This window comes from Acomys minous (genome assembly GCF_964271855.1).
Source record: "Acomys minous genome assembly, chromosome: 15".
Lineage (NCBI taxonomy): Eukaryota > Metazoa > Chordata > Mammalia > Rodentia > Muridae > Acomys > Acomys minous.
The window spans coordinates 54,284,380-54,305,477 of NC_140497.1; the positions used below are offsets into that span (position 1 = coordinate 54,284,380).

Genomic DNA, 21,098 nt, shown 5'->3' on the forward strand with positions numbered 1-21,098 from the left:
CAGCACAGTTCTGAACACTCTGTGCAAGATCCTCTGTCTGTTCCATAGCCCCTGGCATGCAGTACGATTTCGAACATATTAGCCAGCCATGCTCTGAGCATTTTGCCTGTCTTATCACACATCACTCTCATGGTAACTGAATGGGCACTGCGACTACCCTGAATGGGAAACTGTATGGCGAATAGTAAATGGGGGGGGTGGTAGCAGGGGGGGGGGGGCGGAGAGCTGTTATTAAGAAGGGCTTGTTGGGACAACATGAATAGGGAGGAGGGAAACGACGATAGCATCAGTGTCTCGCGGGGACTTTTAGCTGGCCGATGGGCCACTGCTGTAGCTCCTTAACTTTCACCCAGGGAGTGTGAGGACACTTGCTGAGCAGGGACAGTCGCTAGGCAGAAGAGGGCACACCGGTCTATAAAGCACCTCACTGGCCATGCGCAGTAGAGGTCAGGAATTCTTGCCTGCTTGGCTCGCAAGCACAATTCCTAAACGGCGGAGTCTTGTTTCGGGACCATGTAGGACCTGGCTCCTGCCTTAAGGTTTTCCATCTCAGAGAATTTTCAGCAGCTGAGAAAGCCTAAGATAAGCAACATCTGACTCCAGTTCATCAGGCTCCTAAATGGATTAGGTAGGGTGTATGAAGTCATACCATGCTTCTGGCTTATAGTACTTCTTTCCAGCACAGTCTGGGGGTCCCTCTCGGCACCCAGCCCTGTTTTCCTAATGTTCCTAATGAACATCCCTGATGTGCCTCTCCCACAGAAAGGCCGTCCACTTTTTCAACCTCTCCAGTCTCATAAGCTCCCCTCCCGGGAGTTCATAAGCTTCGGCTGTGCCCAGCACCACCCTGGCCCAGTTCTGTTAATCACAGGGTTTTTCCAACTTTTTTTTTTCTTTCTTCAGGTTTCTCTCCCTGGCTGCTCCTGTCTCTAGTGCCTGCAGCCTCCACAGCCTTTCTCTTCCTTGATCATGCTCCGTAAAGCCACACCTGGGGCTTCAGAGCTTGATAATTTACTTAATGTCAACAAAAGAAAAGGAAAAAAGTGAACGGTAGAAAACGCAGGCGCAGAACTGCAGCCAACTTGGCCTGCAGGACCCAGGTTCCCAGAAGGGCCTGCCTGCCTCGCCTCCGCAGGCTCCTCCTAGCAAGTCAAGTAGGGAAGGGGCCAGACTGTTGTAATTAATAAGCCTCACAGACCCCCGCTGAGGTGGCAAGGCAAACTATCCCACACCTCAGACGGAGCTCTAGATTAGCCAAGGGCTGGTGGCCTTGCTGTCACTGCACCAAGGCAGCCAAGCCTTGCCTAGTGGAGCTGGAGAGGCTCCAGCACTCGGGTGGGGCCTGGAAGGAGCGCCCAGTCAGTCAGCCCGGCATGTGGGCGCGGCGGGGCGGGCCAGGGCTGCGAGCTGGACACTCAGTGTCCTTCTGGGCCCAAGTGTTTGTCCAGCTAGCCCTGTGGCTGGTTCTGTGCCTGTTCCTCCCTTTCCTTCCTGCACAGCTGCTGTTACAGGCAATCTGGAGGTGGCAGGGGCTTGAGCCACCTTGCGCGGGGTCCTGTGCAGGTAGGTGACCCGGTGAGGAGGACACTGGAGCATGGATCCAGGCAGATGGGTGAGCTAAGAGTGAAACTAGAAGGTGGATCTCTAGAGCAAAGGGAGAAACACGGGACAGGGACAGGGACAAGGACAGGAAGAGACCCTGGTCCGGGCGGCCAGGCTGCTTATTTGTCCCTTCCGTCCATCCTCCACCGTGCGCGCGCAAGGCGAGCTCAGGTACCCAGCAGACCCGGCGACCACGGCGGCCGTCGGTGTCTGGTGTCCGGTATTAGGTATCTGGTGTCTGCAGCCGGGGCTGGGTAAGTGGTGGCCCCGATCATAGAGGTCTTGCGATCGATATACTGACAGTTTCCTGTGGGAGGAGAATCGGAGGCGACTTGGCGTCTTTCAGGGGAAGTTGTGTGGTCCGGGCGGTGTGCATGCTCACGCGGTGAGTGTTTACACCAGCCTGGGACTGGTGCAGCCGGTGGAGGCCACCTGCGAGAGTCTGGGCCAGGATGCCAGCAACAGCAACTTGCAAATCAGCGAGGGTCCAGTCACTGGCCTGTGCCACGTGGGCTCTCCTGGTCGGGAGACCTTCCAGACCAAGAGTCCTGAAACCGGTTTCAGCCCACGCAAAACCCCATTAGTGCCTTCCTGGTGCAGGGACACCCTCCCGCGGGCGCCCTCACGTGGTACAGGGACCTGCAGGCATTGTCGCCTCTCTGTGGTTCTCTGTTTGATTCAGAATCTGGGCCAGGACTTTCTTTAACAAAAGTGAGCCATAGGGGTTCCTGGGTCCTGTAGTCACTCAGCTGTTTGTAGGTTTTCTCAGAGATGTCTCCTTTGGCTATAGTCCCAGGGAAGCAGGGGGAATTGCCTTTTCCTGAGCTCTCCAACAAAGCTTCTTTTTGCCTGTGCAACGAAACAGTGTATTTATTATTTTTAATTTAATAAGTGGAAGGGATATACATAGGCGAAGATTTGTCACAAACGGACTTTTCCAGGTACATCCGTATGTAAAATACTTTACTTGAGAGCATTTGCAAAACACACAAGTGCTCTCACCACTTTGCTATTTTATTCTCAAAATCATCGTATAAACGGATAAGACAAATTTGAATAAAACAACTCAAAGCCTGAAAACAGAGCTAGATGCTTTAAAAGATAAATAGAATTTAAATTAGGTTTTTAACTGTAGGGATATACTTACTATACATACCACAATATATATATATATTTTGATAGATTGGGCTATAGGTAGGGTATTGTTGTTTATTTATTAGGCTCCATATTAATGAAAACACAATTATGTTGTATAAAAATGGAAACTGTGAGTGTCAGACTAGATCTACAGGCATCCTGGGAACTTAACCAAATTTGGGACTCTTTAGAAATTTTTAGAGTGAGCAACAGGTGTGGGCTTGTTGCTTGTTCTTTGTCTTTTACAAGAAAGATGCCACAGGAGAGGAAAAGCACGGTGCTGAGCTGCACCTTGAGTTGGGTCTTGGGTAACTGCACTCAGTATGAGACTCAAACATCACTGGATGAATCCGTGTTGGCAGTGATTGTCCTGGCGGAGTGAAAGTAGGAAAACCCCGGGTCGGTTCATTTCCTCGTTTCTACTTCCTGATCTTGTCTCAATAACTTCAAGGTAGATTTTATCTCACAGTCCTCTGGTTACAAGGCTTTCCCCGGATTAATTTTATGGATTGGGAAACTGAGTCCAAAGATGGGAAATGACCTCCTAAAGTCACAGCTCACTGGAGGCATAGCTGGGAATCCATGCTGTGCTGGGGTCTGCTATAGGAAAGCCTTGAGGAGGGGGTTATAGGAGAGTCATTCAGAGTGAATCAGCCCAGCTGCCAAGTCAACATCCACAAATGTCCAGCTTGTTAGCTGGGTTTCCTTTGTTTTCCCCGAGGCCATTAGGAGCCACTGTCTTTTCTTCAAGAGTGATTAAATTGATCCACATGGTCAGGGCCTATAATCCCAATGATGGGAAAGACAGAAGCAGCCAGCAAAGGAAGCCGAAAGCCTGCATGTGTTAGGGTGTGTTCAAAACTGGCCTAGGCAACTTAGACTCCGTCTCAAATAGGGCTGGGGGCAGGTGTGTGTGTGTGTGTGTGTGTGGGTGGGTGGGTGGGTGGGTGGGTGCGCGCGCGCAGCTCAGCAACAGAGAATTTGCCTAGCATGTGCTTTACCCCTAGGTAAATGGGTAAAGCATGTGGTTTCCTTCACAGGACGACAAAACCAAACCAAATAGCCTTAATGCTTGAAGCCCATTGGTTGCTACACAAAGCAGAAACAAGTGTTTGCACACCGCTTGACAGAAGGGCCATGCAAGGAAATATTGGGGAGACAAATTATCTGGCAAGTGGAGCGCAGGAGGAAGACAAATGCCCCACTGGGCCAGTGTGGTCGTCAGCTCTGAAGGCATGGGTGGGGTGTTTTCTTCTGTGGCCTCTCTAAGCTTATCTATCCTTGACTGGGGTACGGCTCATTCACAGGGACATTTTCTGGTCTTTGTTCTGAAATTTTCAAAGAGGTGCCACATCCTGATTCTGGACTCTAGGTAAACCTGTAGCAGTTAGTCTATGCAGCGGCTGCAGTAACTGCTGTGCTTTACAGCTTCCCAACTGTCATTGTCTTCCTCACTGTGAGATGGGACTGACCTCTTGGAGATGGAGTGGATGAAGTGAGTGAACTTGTGCTTGAGTACTTACGGTAGTACAGGAACCAGTTAAGAGTCAGTTCTGCTATCAGAGAGCCTTCTGAGCCAGACCAGGGGAGGAATGTGCCCTTGGCTCTCTGAGGGAGTTAATTTTCAGCTCTCTCTCTGACCCTCCAACACTATTCACTCTACCAAATATGAGGATAGTGTAGACCTCACTAGTCGCTAATTTTCTACCCTGTTCTATGGGCGTCAACCACTGAGGTCATGGAATGTGCCCATTTATGTACACTTCCTGGAATTTCAAGGAGTCATTCACTTTGTTTGCTTTACTACTTTACCTCAGGACCTTGGAGTCACATGTGCCAAAGAATCAGATTCTTCCTGTGGGAGAAGAACATCTTGTATAAACCCTTTAGTGTGGTCTTGGTTTGCTCTCTTTACTGAGAATGTGAAGGAGAGGAACCTGTTCTTTAGGATCCCAAGTGTGGGATCGAACGGTCTAGTAAGAGAACAGGTGATGTTAATTCACTAGAAGAGCAACCACCTTGTGCTCTTCTAAGCTCTAAGCAGGGGCTTAATTGCTACCAGATGAAAAAGATCCTGTGAACAGACTCTGGGAGGAGATATATAAATGAGCCCAGAACTGGCGGCTGTGTGGATTGAAGACTTGGGATAGATTTGGCTGTTCATCACTGCCCTTCAAGATGCTCCTAGAGAGAACCGCTTGAGGGAAGGCTTCAGAGCTCCGGCTCCTGCTGAGGCTCTGGGGTCTGGTTGCCTCCCGTTCCAGTGGAAGAAATCCTGCAGCTCCCGACCGGAGAATCGGTCCTCGGTCCTCGGGACTGATATCCTTAAGGTTTTGTTGTTGTGTCAATTAATCCTCCTTTCCTACTGTTTTGCTTAATCGGGTTATAATTGATGTAGGCTCGGTCAATAAGTTGTTAAGAAAATATTTTGGTTAAGAAAATTGTCTACAAGAATGTGCCAGAATCAAAACATTGGAAGACATTGACTCTGCACTGTATAACCCTTTGAAGACCAAGGCAATGTGGAAGCTTAACCAGGGGCCCTTAGGGGAGTATTGCCTGGCCAAGTTACAGTCCTGGCATTGATTTTAATGCTCTTTAACCTTCCTCTTAATATAATGTTCCATTTGAATTCCACTAGTTAAAATGCTGTGGGAGAAAACAGGGCGCAGGGAGGAACAGTACACGTAGCTCCAGGGCCCAGCTGTGCAGTGGATGAGTTAGTGATGTCAGATAGTACAGGTGTCCTGTGTACCTCACGACTAGTGTTGCTTGCCTCAAAGGACTGTGTTCAGGAAGCCACTTTACAAAGAAACGGAGGAGGGAGGGAAAGAAAAGGGATTCAAGCTCACAAAGACAGGCAAGAGGTGGGGGGGGGGGGTCAAGACCACTGCGGTTATGGTGTAGACTACTAACTGTTTGTCAGTTTGTCTTTTGCTTTCTATGGAGAAATAAGATGTTTGAACGAGCATGGCTAGAGGCAAGATTACTAAGGCACTGTAGGCATGAAAGTTGTAGTTGACCTTTTAGAACATAGATGATTCTCAAATATCATAGTAAGACTTTTGTATTCCTGTGACATTTGGAACAAATTAAAAAATTTTCCCAAATATAAAATATATTATATTGTGGATATATATGCATATACATGTGTATATACACATGTATATACATATATACATATATAATAATATTTTCTGATTAGAAAAGTGTGAGAGTTTGGGGTTTTGGAGATGGTGCTAAGCGTAAATAAAGCATAAGGGTCTGTGTTAGGATCCCATATGAAATGCTATCTAAGCTGGGTGTGGTGGCGCACGCCTTTAATCCCAGCACTCAGAAGGCAGAGGCAGGTGGATTGCTGTGAGTTCGAGGCCAGCCTGGTCTACAAAGTGAGTCCAGGACAGCCAAGGCTACACAGAGAAACCCTGCCTGGAAAAACCAAAAACAAACAAACAAACAAAAAAACGAAAACAAAGTGGTATCTAATCCCAGTGCCTCTCTGGTGAGATGAGAGGTAGAGTCAGGAGGCATCCCCCGCGCCCAGTTCTAGAGCTTTCCAGTCAGCTAGTGTAATCCGTCTACACAATGCTGAACAAACACAAAAGAGACCTTGTCTCATAGAGGTGGAGGGCCACGACTGACACCTGATATTGTCCCCTGTGGCATACATGTGTATGTATACAATACATAAACACATAATACACAAGTATTTCATATACACAGAGCCCGAAGGTTCAACATCTACAAACAGTATAACCACCCAGAAATCTGGCCTGAAACTTAAATTTTACTAAATTAGGTTATCTGGACAGGAGACACCTAAGAGATGTTGACCTTCCAGAATGTTCCTTCTTGTTCTCTTTTGCTCTTGCACTGTTCTCAGGGCTCTGCCGGGTTGTCTGGATATGCCCTTTGTGAAGGAGGGAGCCTACAGTTGTGTGCATGCAGAGAAGGAAAAAGAGAGACCACACTCTCATCTTAATTCCTTCTTTTCACTTCTCTGAGAATGACTCTGTTCCTCTAAAAATACCTCAAAGGTGACGTTTTCTTTTGGAATAAGTCATCTGGGGACGAGATTTTAATTTTCTCTCGTGACCCTTTGTTATTGTTTTTGTTGTTGATTCCTTTCAGCCAGGCTGTTTGGCAGCTGGGAGGCACTGAGGCAGTAATGTGTTTGCTCAGTTGGGAGGAGGCCAAACAAACCTCTGTTAGATTTCTATTTCCCTGAGACCAGCCTGTACAAAGTTAGGGTTTTTTTTTTCTGATAAAATATTATGGAATAGAGGTTATATACAATCATAGATAAACATACCTTGGCTTTTCCCCTCTTTCTCTTTGAAATGAAAAACTGTATTTTATTTCCTCCTGGCTTTTTTTTAACTAACCTGATCCTGTCCAAAACCCACACATTTTACAGCCTGAGTAGGACTGTTGCTCTTTGCAGGTTGGCCCGCGTTCTCTGACCAGCGTTTTGACAGAATCCATGCTGAGTTCCTGCCGCAGGAGCTGTTGCTAGGCTGCTCAAGGCTCTGGGAAGGTCTGGAGACAGTAGCCTGCTGGAAGCCAACTTGCAAGTCCTTTCCAGAAGCTTCTGCTGCAGGTGAAGCTCTTGTCACCAGCAAAGATGCTGAGACAGATCCTGTCGGATATGTTCATAGACCCTGACCTGCTGGCAGAGCTCAGCGAGGAGCAGAAACAGATCTTGTTCTACAAGATGAGAGAGGAACAGATCCGACGATGGAAAGAGAGAGAAGCTGCCATGGAAAGAAAGGAATCCTCGCCAGTGAAATCCAGACCAAAGAAAGGTAAACTTACCTCGTCAGTGCCGTCAATGTGGTAGTGGAACACCTACTCTGAGTGCAATGCATCCGTCACGCTGGCCAGCTAGGAACTGTGATTTTGCAGCTAGATTCTAAATGTCAGATTTGTCACCTGGAAGTTGGCATGTGCCTGTTGCACAGAAACACACAGGATACTCACCGTAGAGTGTCTATGTTTAAGCATTTAAGCATGTTGTCAGATTATTCTTAAGGTGTGGTAATGGGGGGTGTAACTCAATGACAGAGCACTTGCCTTTACATAGGAGGCTCTTATTTCCATCCCAGCACCTCCAAAAAACAAACAAACTCCCCTACTTGAGGGGCATTAGGAAAGGTCTTTATCTCCCTTATTGGCTTAGCATTTCTTGCTGGACAATGTGCAGCAAGTGTAATTATGCATTATCAACTTTATGGACTTTTTTTTTTTTTTTTTTTTTTGCTTTGTTTTTCGAGACAGGGTTTCTGTGTGTAACAGCCTTGGCTGTCCTGAACTCGCTTTGTAGAACAATAATGCCCTTGAACTCAACAGAGGTTCATCTGTCTCTGCCTCCCAAGTGCTGGGATTAAAGGCGTGTGCTACCACATCCCGCCAACCTCAGGGATTTTGTTTTAAAGTTATCATTTTAAAGGAATGCCTGTCAAAATGTGTGGAACTTGCTCAAGGAGAGCACATTGAAATGCGAATGCTCAGTGTGGAATGCTTCTCAGATGTACTTCTTCCCAGCTGAATGAGTCCCTGGGAGTTTGAAAGAGCTCTTTTGAGACCGTCAGCGGAAGAGTTCTTTGTTCATTAAGACCTAAGTATATACATACACAAACATGGAAAGTACACATTAATTCCCTGCCCCACCTCCACACACTTAGGCTCTGTCATGGATCAGTATCCTAACTAAATACACACAAGTACACACACACACACACACACACACACACACACACACACAGAGAGAGAGAGAGAGAGAGAGAGAGAGAGAGAGAGAGAGAGAGAGAGAGAGAGAAAGTGTTTTCAAGGTCACTTACTGAGCTATTCGCACTTAATTTCTCCTCTTCTTCTTCTTTTTTTAATTAATCAAGAAAAAGTAAAATTCTATAAAACCACCCAGGATTTCTAAAGTTGAGACAATAAATCTCACTGGCATGCTTGCCTTATATACAGATTCAAGATGGAAATGAGTTTAGTAGCCTTTGTCTCGTACTATAGCTAAAATTGTTTTTAATGAGGTCCATATACTGATAAGGAAAACAAATAATAAGCATTTTGCTTGTTATTATCTTATATAAAATGCACAATTTAAGGGCTGTGATGCAGACCAGTATGTGGATGCTTGCATGAGCATATAGGAAGCACAGGGGTCAATCCCAAGTACCAGCCCAACAGCAACAAACCAATAACCAAAAAGTCCTGGATATAATGAAAACAACAACAACAGCAGCAGCAGCAGAGCAGAGTAATAGCTATTTTGGACTCTGTGTGAAACACATACCTTGTGTCTTATCCTCCCAAAATGTGTGCAGTATTGGTATTAACTGTCCAATTTTATAGGCAACCCCCCCATAAGTGCTCTTATGTATGGAAAGCTATACCCCGTACATATGCTCAGATCTGTGAGGTTTCACGTTGCAGTATCCAGATTATAACTTTTCCTAACAACAAAAACAACGAAAGAGAAGTAAGGGTGAGACGAAGCGTTTGGGACTGGCTTACTGGTTCATCTCCTTGTATCCCCAGGCACAGCCCATCAAACAGCTGGGCTGCTCTAGGGCACCATGCTCATCGAAAACCTGATATATCAGTATGGTGGGGTGACTCTGGGGACTGCTGAGACGCGAGGTTTGCTTGCTCCCAGATCTTTTGTTAAACTGTGTGCTTGTCAAAATTACTGAGTTGTTTTCCTTGTGATAACTTAAGGCACTTATTTTTAATTTCTTTGCTTATCCATTTCTGTAGAGTTTTGAATACACTTTTCAGAAAATCTGCATCACCTTTTTAGCTAAATGGCTGTAGAAGTATTATGTTAATATGCTGATATAAAACAGTGAAGGATCTGTCAATATTGCATATCGGATGTTTATTATTACCCCATTCCATCCGTTAGCACTTGGAGAAAGGCGGTTCTTTTCATGACCAGAGAGCAGGGGAAAACAATTCCACTTCTTCTAGAAAGCAAGTGTTTCTCATATTTACTCCTGCCCAGTCTTTGGAGCTGGTGCCATAGAGGGTCCAAAGTGGCATCACAGTGCTTAGTGGCTGCCCAAGGGCACTGTTTGTGCTATGGACCCACTAAGCCTGTAGTCCTCACATCCCAGCCTCCTTTCTGGCACATATGTCTTACCTTCCCCCAAGCCTCGCTCTGGCTTGACCTTGCCTACATGTTGTTTCTGCTCACAGTTCTCAGCCCAGCCATGGCTCGGGTTGCCCTTTTTATTGCATCTGTCCTATGCCCACCCCTATTCCTTTACACCATTGTCTTTATCACATTAAATGTTCTTCTCTCTACAAAAACAAACCACCATGGCGAGCTTTCAGCAAACATCACTAAACATCACTGTATAGTTTGTATCTCAGGAATTCTAGAATCCTGAGGTAAATGCAGGAGTGGCTGAGAAATTATTCAGCAGCAGCGGGGATTTAACAAACAATAGACGATATACTCCCTGAGTTCTCATACGACACTGAGAGACTTAGGGACTGACTGTGTTTGCTAAGTGATAGCTAAAGCGCTGAGTACTCTGGCAAGGAGCCATACATGGCTGGACCACTACTGCTCAGCGTTGAGGTTGGACAAATGTGTGTCTTGGTGGCAGAGATGTGTAATCGAAGCTTCCTGGGAGCCTAAGAAGGGTGGCCTGTCTAGAGTTTAAGTCCAGCCTGGGTACCTTTATGAGACCATGCCTCCTATAAGGTGAGCCGGGAGATGGCTTGGTGGTTAGGGTACTTACTATACATTTGTGATGACTTGAGTTCAGACCTCAAGAATCTGTAAATTCTGGGTGGCCTCGTCAGTCCATCTGTAATTCTAGCTTTGAAAGGCAAAGCCAGGAGATCCCCAAAGTAAGCCAGCTAGCTAGACTAACTCTACTGATAAAACTCTGGCATTCACTGAGTCCCTGTCTCACTGAATAAGATAGAAGATCCATTCAAGACGACTCCAGTGCCAATGAGTTCAAGGCTGATCCCCACATTTTACCTTGATCCATGGGGGCTTACAGAGACAGAAGCATCAACCAATGAGCATGCATGGACTAGGCCCCCTACACATATGGAACCAAGGGCAGTGTGATCTTCATGTGGGTCCCCCGGTAAGTTGAGCAGATGCTGTCTGTGACACGGACTCTGCTGCCTGCTTTCCATCACTTCCTCGTAACCAGGCTGCCTTGCCTGGACTCAGTGGATGAGGAGGAGCTCAGTCCTGATGTGAATTGATGTGCTGGGGTGGGCTGGTGGGTCCCCTTTTCTGAGGACAAGGGGAGGGGGTATGGGGGAGAGAGAGACCAGGAGGACAGGAGGGAGGAGGCTATGATTGAGATGTAAAGTGAATATATAAATTAAAAATAAATTAAAAAAAACAAATGATTGGCCAGGTGGTGGTGGTGTACCCCTTTAATGACAGCACTTGGGAAGCAGGTGGATCTCTGTGAGTTCGAGGCCAGCCTGCCCTACAAAGTGAGTCCAGGACAGTCAAGACCACACAGGGAAAGCCTGTCTTGAAAAACAAAAAACAAACAAACAAAATAAAACAAAATCAAAGAAAAAACAAAAAAATCGAAAAGATAATTCCTGCCATCAACCTTGGGTGTCCAAATGAACATGGCATATATGTGTGCCAGAGAACCTATATGTATGTACAAATATACATCACATACTTTTTTTTGCACACACACACACACACACACACACACACACACACACACACAAATGGAAAAATATTTTAAAGTAAAAGGGGCTGGGGGTGGAAATGTATTCAGAGTACTCACCTAGAATGAGAAGAAACTGGGTTTAATTTCCAGTGCTTAATAGGAAAAGGTTATAAACTACCAGATTTCAAAGACTTGGGTAGTAGAAAATTAAAAAAAGAAAAAAAAAAAGTAAGTAGACGTAGATATTCACTGTTAGATATCTTAAGTCGGATGCATTATTTCAGTAAATTCTGCCAGTTTCTTTAGTTGTTATAATGCGGCTAGTAGAAAAGTCATCGATACAGATGTGGCTCCCATTTTCCTTCCCGTTGGGGCAGCCCTGCTCTCTGCTCTAGACTGGGAACCCCAGCCAAGGTGTTTCATGGCGGCTCTGTTTCATTTAGACACTAAGCTCATCACTTCAGTATCTGATCTCACTAAGTAAGAACAACCAAGCCTGCGCCATGAAGTACTGTTTACATTTTATGGATGAGGAGGGGAGTGAAGGTCGAGTCATTACTTAACTCTCCTTAAGCAAATAGCTGGTAAACAATGGCAGGTGGAATAGTCCCCGAGTTTGAGTCTCCCCGAACTGGTACTATGAACAAATGTGGTTTGGGAGCAGTTACGAAAGGTGCCTGCGTGTGTTGAGAACGTTAATCTGGCCCCTCTCCTGTGCCTTGTCTCATTAACACAAGCAGAAGACACGGTTACTTAGCAGAGGCTTCCCCAGCGCTTGTTTCATTGGCTTTTAATGAAGCAGAGGATGAGAGACCAAAGCCCAGGCGAGGATCTATGTGTTGGGAATGGTGCGTGCTCTTCTGCCCTCGAGGTATAGGTGGTGGTTTGGGTGAGAGTGGCCCCTGTAGGCTCATGCATTTGAATGCTTAGTCACAGGGAATAAAACTGTTTGAAGGGTTACTATGCCCAGTTTAGGGCCTGGCTTAGGAGACCTGTGACCCCTCTTCATTCTTTTTTTTTTTTTTTTTTAATCAATATGTCTCTCTGTCTCTGTCTCTCTCTGTCTCTGTCTCTCTCTCTCTCTCTCAGCATTCTCTTCTGGAGGAGGTGTATATCTTGGGGTGGGCTTTGAGGTCTCAAAAGCCCATGCCAGGCCCAGCATTGCCCCGCACTCCTGTCTGCCTGTGGATGATGATGTAGCAGCACCAGGCATGCCACCGTGCTCCCCACTGTGCTCCCCACCGTGCTGAAAGTGGACTAACCCTGTGAAACTGTAAGCAAGCCCCATTTAAATGATCTCTTCTATAAGACCTGCCTCGGTCATGGTGTCTCTTCACAGCAAAACCATGACTAAGGCAGTCCACGCTGGGACTCTACGCCACTTGCTGGCCTCTCATTGTTACCAAAGGCACATTCCTTTAGCCAGTCTTCTGTTTCCACAGAGCAGAGCTGGGATGCACTGGGGTCTCCGGAAATGTTTGCTGGACAAATAGCTGAGTCTTCCCCCCCCCTCTATCCAGCAGTGACTCAAACCCGAATTGCCAAGAGGCATTTCATCAAGCTTCGGTCTGATTGTCATTGCCTCATGAGGATTTCTGTTCAGATGGCCCACGAGGCCTGCAAGCTTGCCACAAGGAAAATTCTTCCTAACTTTTCCCACAGTTCCTCATCAACCCCTGGTCCTGCCTGTCACCCTGTTTGCGATGGGGCGATCTGCTCTCTTCCTAGTCACTGAAGCCAGAGGGCTGGGTGCCATGGTGGTGCCTCTCTGACCCTCACCTATGCCCAGTCGCAAAATCTTCTAGAGTCTACTTTCTCTTTTCTATCCCTGCCGGGGCATTGGCCTGTTACAATGTGGCAGCCTTAAGCTTTGCACGGAAGCCGTTTCACTTAATTCCCTTCACTCCCTTTATTCTCTTTATTCTGGCAAATTGAGAAACAAGCGAAAAGATACAATTTGTATGAGTCAGAGTTGGGAGCAGCATTTGAATCCGGGTCCACTTAAACCCCCAGTCTTTTCTGAGCAGGCTGACCTGCCCTCTGGCCTTACCATCTTGTCTACCTAGCTTTGAGCTTCCTGGCATTCTGTGTCTTCTGGGTAATGGCTGAGTTTCGCCATCCTCTCTGTGTCCTTAACTCCCACGCTCTCTTTTCTTGATTATTGTTTCTGTTTCCTCTTTCGGTTGAAAGTCTCATTTGTCTCTCCGCCACTTACTCCCTGGGACTGTGGTGTCAGGCATGTTAACCAACTTTCTCTCTGTTCTTTGGTCTCTAAATTATGCATATGATTTTATTTAATTGAATAGCGACTTGGGGGTTAGTAATTCCAGCACATTTAGCAGAATTAGGAATTATAGGGGGAAAAAAAGAGGAAAACAAGTAATTTGAAGAAAACTTGATAGAAATTAGACTTGACCTTCATTAAAATGAACATGAAGACAAATCTGGCTGGTTCATATCCCCGTCTTACCATAGGAAATGAGAGAAAACAGTATGCCGACCTTAATGTAGGTGAACCAGCTTACCAGAAATCCTATTGGTTGTCTTTTCAAACCTCTCTATGTTTCAGTTTGGACCACACATTAGAAGCATTCTTTAAACACAGGCTTTGCAGTCTTACAGATCAGTTTTGAATTTCTCTCTCAGTATGCAAAGGCTGTGTCATCTCGAGGAATCTGCTTCTCTGAGCCGCCATGGCCTCATAGAACATGGCTAAGGATAGCCTGGGCCAGTGTATAAAGAGGAGTGTGGCATGGGCATCCCCCCCCACCCCCCCCCACCCCAGTCAGAAGGGACATTGGCCTTAGCATGAGGACTTGGAGGTCATTGGCAGCTGACGCTCATCATTTGGTTTCTACTTGAGGATGAGGGCTCTTAGAAGAGAGGTCATAGTGGTGAAAGGTACGTGGGCCTCTGAGGTGGCCGTGTGTAGAAGAGTCTCAGGACGGTTGCCCATATTACGGTAGGAGCCCCACTTCTGTGAGCCACACAGAGCAGTAGTACTGAATTCTTTCAGTGTGCACTGGTTTCTCATCTTGGGGCAATGCTGTCTCTGGCACTCAATGGACTCTCCGTAAAGCGGGGTTAGGACTAGCCCATAGTTATATATTATGATTAGTGTATTGTGAGCAACCACCAATGCCCCAGGACGGGGCGACCCTCATAATCCCTGACTTCTCACGGGAAGTTCGTGTTCCTGCTGGATCACACGGGAAGCGCCAAGCACAGTGGTGTTGAAGTCAGGAATTTGAAACCAGAGCTGTCCAGCCATTTCCCTCACAGAGAGATGCGCCAATCCATTTACAGCGCTGCCTCACTACAAGGTTTGCCTATGAGTAGGGAAAGTCTCTTAGTCCAGAGAAAACACTTCTCTGAAGAGCCAGGGGATGACTACAGGTCTCCGCTTAGCAGTTCTTTATGATGTAGTCCCCAAGCAGGATGGACCGACTGTTCTAGAAAAGCTGGTTTTGAAGGAATTTTGTAAGAGCCTGTGAGATACCAGTCATCAGGAGCCCCGTGGTTGTATAGCCACCGCTGAAGGTCTGGAGAAGCCAAAGACCTTGTAATTACGTCGGGGGGTGCTCTGCAAAGGTCGCTTCCTTCCATCTCCATCAGATTGAAAAGAGTACGTACAACTTGCAGGCGAGGCAGACAGAAAATCCAGAATGATTGGCTAGTGTTTGACTGTGAAAGAGGTATTCTGCGTGTCGCATTTGGAATTTCTAAGTTTAAATCTTTTCTTCTAAGAGGAATGTTAGGGGCCGCATGCCTCTGCTCATGCCTGTTCTCCGCTTTCCTTCTGCCCCCTCCCCCTTAGGCCTCTGCGCCCCACCCACCCGCCCCACCCCCGCACGCTCCACGTTCCTCTCTTTACAACGTCCCACGGGTCTCAGGTTGAACTCCAACTCCCTAAGTAGCCAAGGATGTCATTGAACTTTGGCTTTTCCTGCCTCCACCTCCCCAGTGCTGGGAGTACAGGCGTGAACCACCATGCCTGATGTTATAGTTGTGCTTGAAATTGAACCCAGGGTCTCATGCCTGGAAGGTGCACACTGTACCAGCTGATCTGTATCCCCAGCCAATGCCTCCTCTTTAACCTCTGCGGCCTTTCTGTTCATCATTCCCCTTGTTTGATCCTTGCTGGCATCCTTACCTTCTGGACTCCCAGTTGCCAGTGCATAAGCCCTGCCCTTGTTCCTCAAGATAAAGAGATCTCCCATGAGCCTTTGCTCTTACTTTGTTCTCTCTGTCCCTGAGGCCCTTGGTGCAGTGCTGAAATGTAGCAGGTATTCTGGGAACGCTTGCTGAGCAGACAGCCCGGCCCTCTTCTCTCGTCACTGATGGGCTCCATTAGAACACATACCTGCTGCCTAAGCCAGTCTCACATTTCTGAGTCGCCTGCCTCCTTCTGTGCTCCTGTCATTTCTGATGCCCTCAGCATCACTTAGCACCACTCTTCTCTTCCCTCTCATCTGCGCGGCTTTGCACTTCGCAGCCACCTTCCACCTTACTAAGTTATGTGGGGAACTGGAATTCTCCACTTCCACATTATTCATACATAATGTGGATTTTTTTTCCCCCCTTTGGCCCTGGATGAAGCCTGTGTTTCTCCAAGGTTCTCTTCCAGGCTTCCTTCTCTCTGTTCGTCCAGCTATGCCGGAGATTTCAGTGATAATGTGCATGAGGCCATATCCAAGGTCACCTGGCCAGTCCCAACCTCTGTTTGCTTTCTGTGCTCACTCAAGGGCTCCTGGAGATGTGGAGGCCGAACACGGGTCACTCACTGGCAAGGGCTTTCTGCCAAGAAGCCAGCGCTGAGCATCTGGCTAAGTGTGACATTTTGAATCTAATCCTTTTACTACTTGCCAGTGTTTCTTTGCGGCAACAGTACTCCCCTAATCCCCTCAGCGGTTCAGTTTTCTAAGCTCCTGTTCTCTCCTTGTCTGTCCTCGGTTTTCAGTCCCTGTGCACTGTCTCCCCCCTCCCCCTTAGGCCTACGCCCTTCCCCCCCACCTCCTCCCGCTCAGCTGCAGTTCTAGGTTTTGTGTGACCCACCCCAGGGCAAGACCTTTCCTCCTAGTGTCATCGTTGCTGCCTGCCACTTGCTGTTTGAGGGGACATTCATATGGTGTCCCAACAGAACCATGACCCTCTGGGCCCTGAACATTTGCCTCTCTTGGCATCCTACCACTGTCTGCTCTAGGTGCCATCTTCCTATTGTCAAAAATACAATAGCAGAGGTTACTTAAGTGAAGGTTGAGAGATGAGCACAATTAAAATATCAGAGTTGGTATCAGGAGTGTGTGATAGAGGTGGTTTTATGACAGCTTTCTAGAATTAATTAAACATTTGTCGTGTCCTGTAACTGTAAGTCTCGGGAGGACTGGTAGTGGGACCTATCTCCAACAGAGCACACTGAGTTTCATCATCCCTCCCCACCCCCCCATTACCCCCCACTCCCCATCTCCCACCCTCCACCCCCACCCCCCCACCCCCCCATTACCTGGGTTCCACAGCTGGCTCTGCAGGTGAAAAAGGGTCAGGGCAGTTCTGTCTGACTGATAGTGTTAAGTCCTGGGGTGAAGACTGTACAAATCGGCCCCACCCTCCTCAGTAGTTCTGCTTAGAAATTCCTGACATGGTGGGTCGGGGGTTCATTTATCTGGAGAAGAGCTGAAAACAGAGCTGAAGTGAGCCAGCCTGCTTCTGTAATTCAACCTGAGGCAGCCCTCAGAACTGGGCCAGTGGTACATGCACTCTTGAATTGGAAAGCCTCCTCTGCTTAGCATAAGGAGACCAGAGGCAATCCCGGTGTGGATTTCTAAGGAATACAGCATGGATCAGCAAATGCTACATCCCTATTCAAACCAGTACCCTTGGCTGGTCTGAGGGTATTGGCTAGACCTAACTTTGAACCACAGTGACAGATCCCAGATCTGTCCCTTGTAGTTTAGGGACCACATTTCTTCATCTTTACAACTCCCTGGTCTCAGAGACTCAGCTCTCATCTGGCTACACTTCTTGGCCTAGAAACTAGGTGTAATACAAACCCTGGAGGCCAATTGTAAACAAGGGTTATTTAAGTAGCCTCACCGGGTGGTGTCATGCTACCCAGGCAGTATTGTCTTCTCACATGCTGGTGTGAAGGTCCAAGCAGCCCCATGAGTAAATAATAGGCCGGCTGATGACAGCAGTTAACCTCTGTTGAACTCCTAGTGTGTGGCAGTTCACTGAAGTGGGTGTTTGGTATCCTCATTTTGCATATGAGGGGATTGAATCTTAACGATATTAATTTTTCCAAGTCACTCAGCTGGTAGGTAGCAAGGCTAAGATTTGAACGAAACTCTTTAAAACAGTTTAACTCTTTAAAAAAAATGCATGTTGTTCATGCCCTGTAATGGTAGCAGAAACACCAAAAGCTTGAGCAACTCTGCAGTTCTGAGTTATGGGAAAATCCTTAGACTTAAGAGGTTGTGACACCTGATGCTAGCTCAGGATAGCTAGTATTCTAAAGGATAGTGAACAGCATGGAGGCCTCCCTCCTGCCCCAGCGTCTGGCAGGTGCCAACTGCAGGCCCATTATATCCGTAAAGAAACCTTTACAGCCCCTAACGATAATGTTTGCTCCTGAGCAGGTTGGGAATGTTTTGTTTAATTCACCCCTGCCCCCCATAATCTGAGAATACTCAAGTGATTGGGACATATGGTGTTCCAGAAAGAATGTGTTCAACGCGAGTTCTGTTTTGCTTGCAGAGAATGGCAAGTCGGTCCATTGGAAGCTGGGCGCGGATAAGAAGGTGTGGGTTTGGGTGATGGGTGAACATCATCTGGACAAACCCTATGACGTGCTGTGTGACGAGATCCTTGCCGAGAGGGCGCGGCTGAGAGCGGTGCAGGACTCAGAGCTCAGGTAGGAGGCCTGCTCCCCAGCCAGAGAGAGAGACTGGGAGTCTCAGTTACAGTTTTCATTGCTGTGCTGGAATACCTAACTAAAGCAACCCAAGGAAGGGAAGGGTTCTTTGCCTCGAAGTTAAAGATGAGCGTAGTCCATCATGGGTGAGACGGCATGGTGGTCGCAATGACTCACATCCTAGTAAGACTCCACTTCTCAAAGGTCCTACAGCCTTCCTAAATGGTACCTTCAGCAAGAGACCAAGTATTGAGACATGTGAGCTTCTGTGGGTGGGTATTTCACAATCAGCCACAAGACACTGTAAAGATACCTTTCGCTCCACAGCTTCTGGTAGGAGAGCTCAGTGAAATTTGAAGGTCGGAAGAATCATTTTAGATCTTTCTAGAAAGTTCTTTTAAGGTTTCAGTGACTCCTTTCATTCTCGTAATGCTGCCAAACAGCTGCTTCATGACAGACACCTTGGTGCTGATTTGCTTGAGTATGCTGACTCCTGATCCTCCACCATTGCTTTCTTTTTGTTTGTTTGTTTGCCTTTGTTTTGTTTTCAAGACAGGGTTTCTCTGTGTAGCCTTGACTGTCCTGGATTCACTGTGTAGACCAGGCTGGCTTTGAACTCACAGCAGTCCGCCTGCCTCTGCCTCCAGAGTACTGGGATTAAAGATGTGCACCACCACCACACCTGGCTCCACCACTGCTTTCTTAGCATCTTCCTGGAGCAGCCTGGCAGGATGCAGCAGCGTGTCAGGTGTGTGTGTTCGTGAGAACTGAGCCAGCTGACCAAGTCTTAGGAACTCAGAGAAGAGGATGACATAGGCGTGGGCAGCTGATGAGGCAGGCTCTGCAAGTGTTTGCTCTATGCCAGGCACCAGGAATGCAAAGAGTGTCGTCAGTTCAAGCCTCAGAAGGAAACGCTGCAAGACGCAGAAGCAGCTGCCAGTGATGCAGGCTGTGCAGGAGACTTACTTAAGGGGTAAACAGACTCTCCCCTGTCCCAGATGGAAGTACAGCATTCGGCTGCAGAGAAGACTTGAGGTCTGAACTGGGCCTTGAAGGATGGAGAGTTGGGGATAGAAGGTTCAAGTGGAGGGCCTAATCAGGATCCCTCAACTTGATTTTGAACAGCTCTGTGGGGAGGGGGGGGATAGCAACCCCTCTCAAGGGCTTGGAATATACCCTCGGAGGTGGGGGGCCATGTTCTAAGGTGCTTTGGAGGCTAGACATAGGAGTCTGAACCTCTTCTGGGTTGGTGAGATTTTCATGGGAAATTGACATTGTTAACTAGACACATATCTCCTCAAGTTCTGGACAGCCCCGCTCAAAGCTAGTGAGCTAAAACTGGGACAGATGTGTGAACCTAACTTTAGTGCCCAAAGGCTGATAGCTTCTCACTCCAATACCTAAGATGTTAAAGCTATAAATGAGCATAAAGAGATGCAGAGAGTAGTCTTTGAATGGTCATAGAAAGACATCATGTACTGACAGCCTTGCTGTCAGTGGGTGGGAGGTGGGTGGGTCTGGGCTCAAATCCTGACAATGCCATTATGTGGTCTTGGGTAAATTACAATATTTCTTTGAGCCTTTGATTGTAAAGCAAGGATAACAATGCTTTTCTAAATGGGTTGGTATGAGGATTTAGTTAATGTTTTTAGAGCTCTAGTCAATCTACCAGAGCATAAGCATTATAAGCCAGCTGATGCTGGTTTTCACGTGGTTTGGTTGTAGACGTCTGCTCCGGAAAGTCTGTCCCTGTCCAGGTATGTGTCTGATCCTTTCCCCTTTGTTTCTCTGCAGGAAAGCTCAGTCAGTAGAATTCACCAATAGCTTGAAAATGAAGTCACAGCACTGTGACCTGCAAGCACTAAAGAAGCTGGAGCCTCAAAATGTGACAAGGAATGCAGCCCCAGAGGAGGCCTCGGGCCAGGGACCCAGAGCAGTACCACCGGCCCAAGTGAGTCTGACATACCCACCAATGTGCAGAATCCCATAGGCATGGAGGGGAAGCCAAGTAGCTGCGGGCACAAATGGAGCCCAAGTACCTCCAACTTTTAAGGTCCTACCATTCACCTTATATTGGGGGCATTTTTACCTTGAGTACATTTTTACATGAGTAAGGTTAAGTGTCGTCTTTCCCCCATGGGCTGATACTAAAAGGAAACTCTAGTGAAGTTTGACATTTTAATATGTTTTTAGGTTCTCTTCCCATTTTTACAGTATAAGACTATAAACATTTTTTTCAGTATAAATCATGTAGTAAATAAGGTAGGTTTTGTGGCCCAAATGATCTTTGTCATAACTGCACACAAATGCCCAAATATGGCTGTGGTCCAGTAAAACTTCCTTCACAGGCAGATGGAGGGCAGGACTCAGCCCATTCCTGATTATATTCTGTTGAGTCTTCCTTTTTATTTTTTATTTTTTTAATGCATGGGCTCTAAATATGTATATCCTTTTGCTTTATGGACTTGGCACCTGATGTAGGAATAGCTGTTTTCTCCACAAAACAGAATTTTATACTAGGACCTGGTGTGAATTCTTTTATGGCCCAGGTGCTTTAGAAAGCTCAAATATAATTTGCTTCTTGGAATATAGTTTGTAAGAACAATAAACTGCATTACAAAGTACGGTATTCTGCCAGAAATTTAATTACCCTGAATTAACAGAGGGATTGCTGATGTTTGATTTACATTCCAATCCACATGGTTGTATGTGATTGAGGCGGCCGCCTTAAGCTCTCTTTGAGGTTTGCCCACGAGGATATGATTATCTCC

At 46.9% G+C, this 21,098-nt stretch overlaps 1 protein-coding gene across 2 annotated transcripts in view; it reads left to right on the top strand.

Annotated features, from left to right (window-relative positions):
* The first annotated feature begins 1,208 nt into the window (after positions 1–1,208).
* SH2D4A (SH2 domain containing 4A) overlaps positions 1,209–21,098 on the top strand; it is a 63,996-nt gene continuing 44,106 nt past the window's right edge. The window contains exons 1-4 of one of the 2 annotated variants that reach the window (XM_084758413.1): positions 1,209–1,563; positions 7,184–7,544; positions 18,171–18,327; positions 20,122–20,278. In XM_084758413.1, coding sequence (XP_084614539.1) covers positions 7,364–7,544; positions 18,171–18,327; positions 20,122–20,278 — 495 coding nt within the window. In that variant the 5' untranslated portion in view covers positions 1,209–1,563; positions 7,184–7,363. Of the gene's footprint in view, positions 1,564–4,652; positions 5,070–7,183; positions 7,545–18,170; positions 18,328–20,121; positions 20,279–21,098 lie in introns of those variants that run through there. The other variant, XM_084758414.1, reaches the window with a different exon arrangement.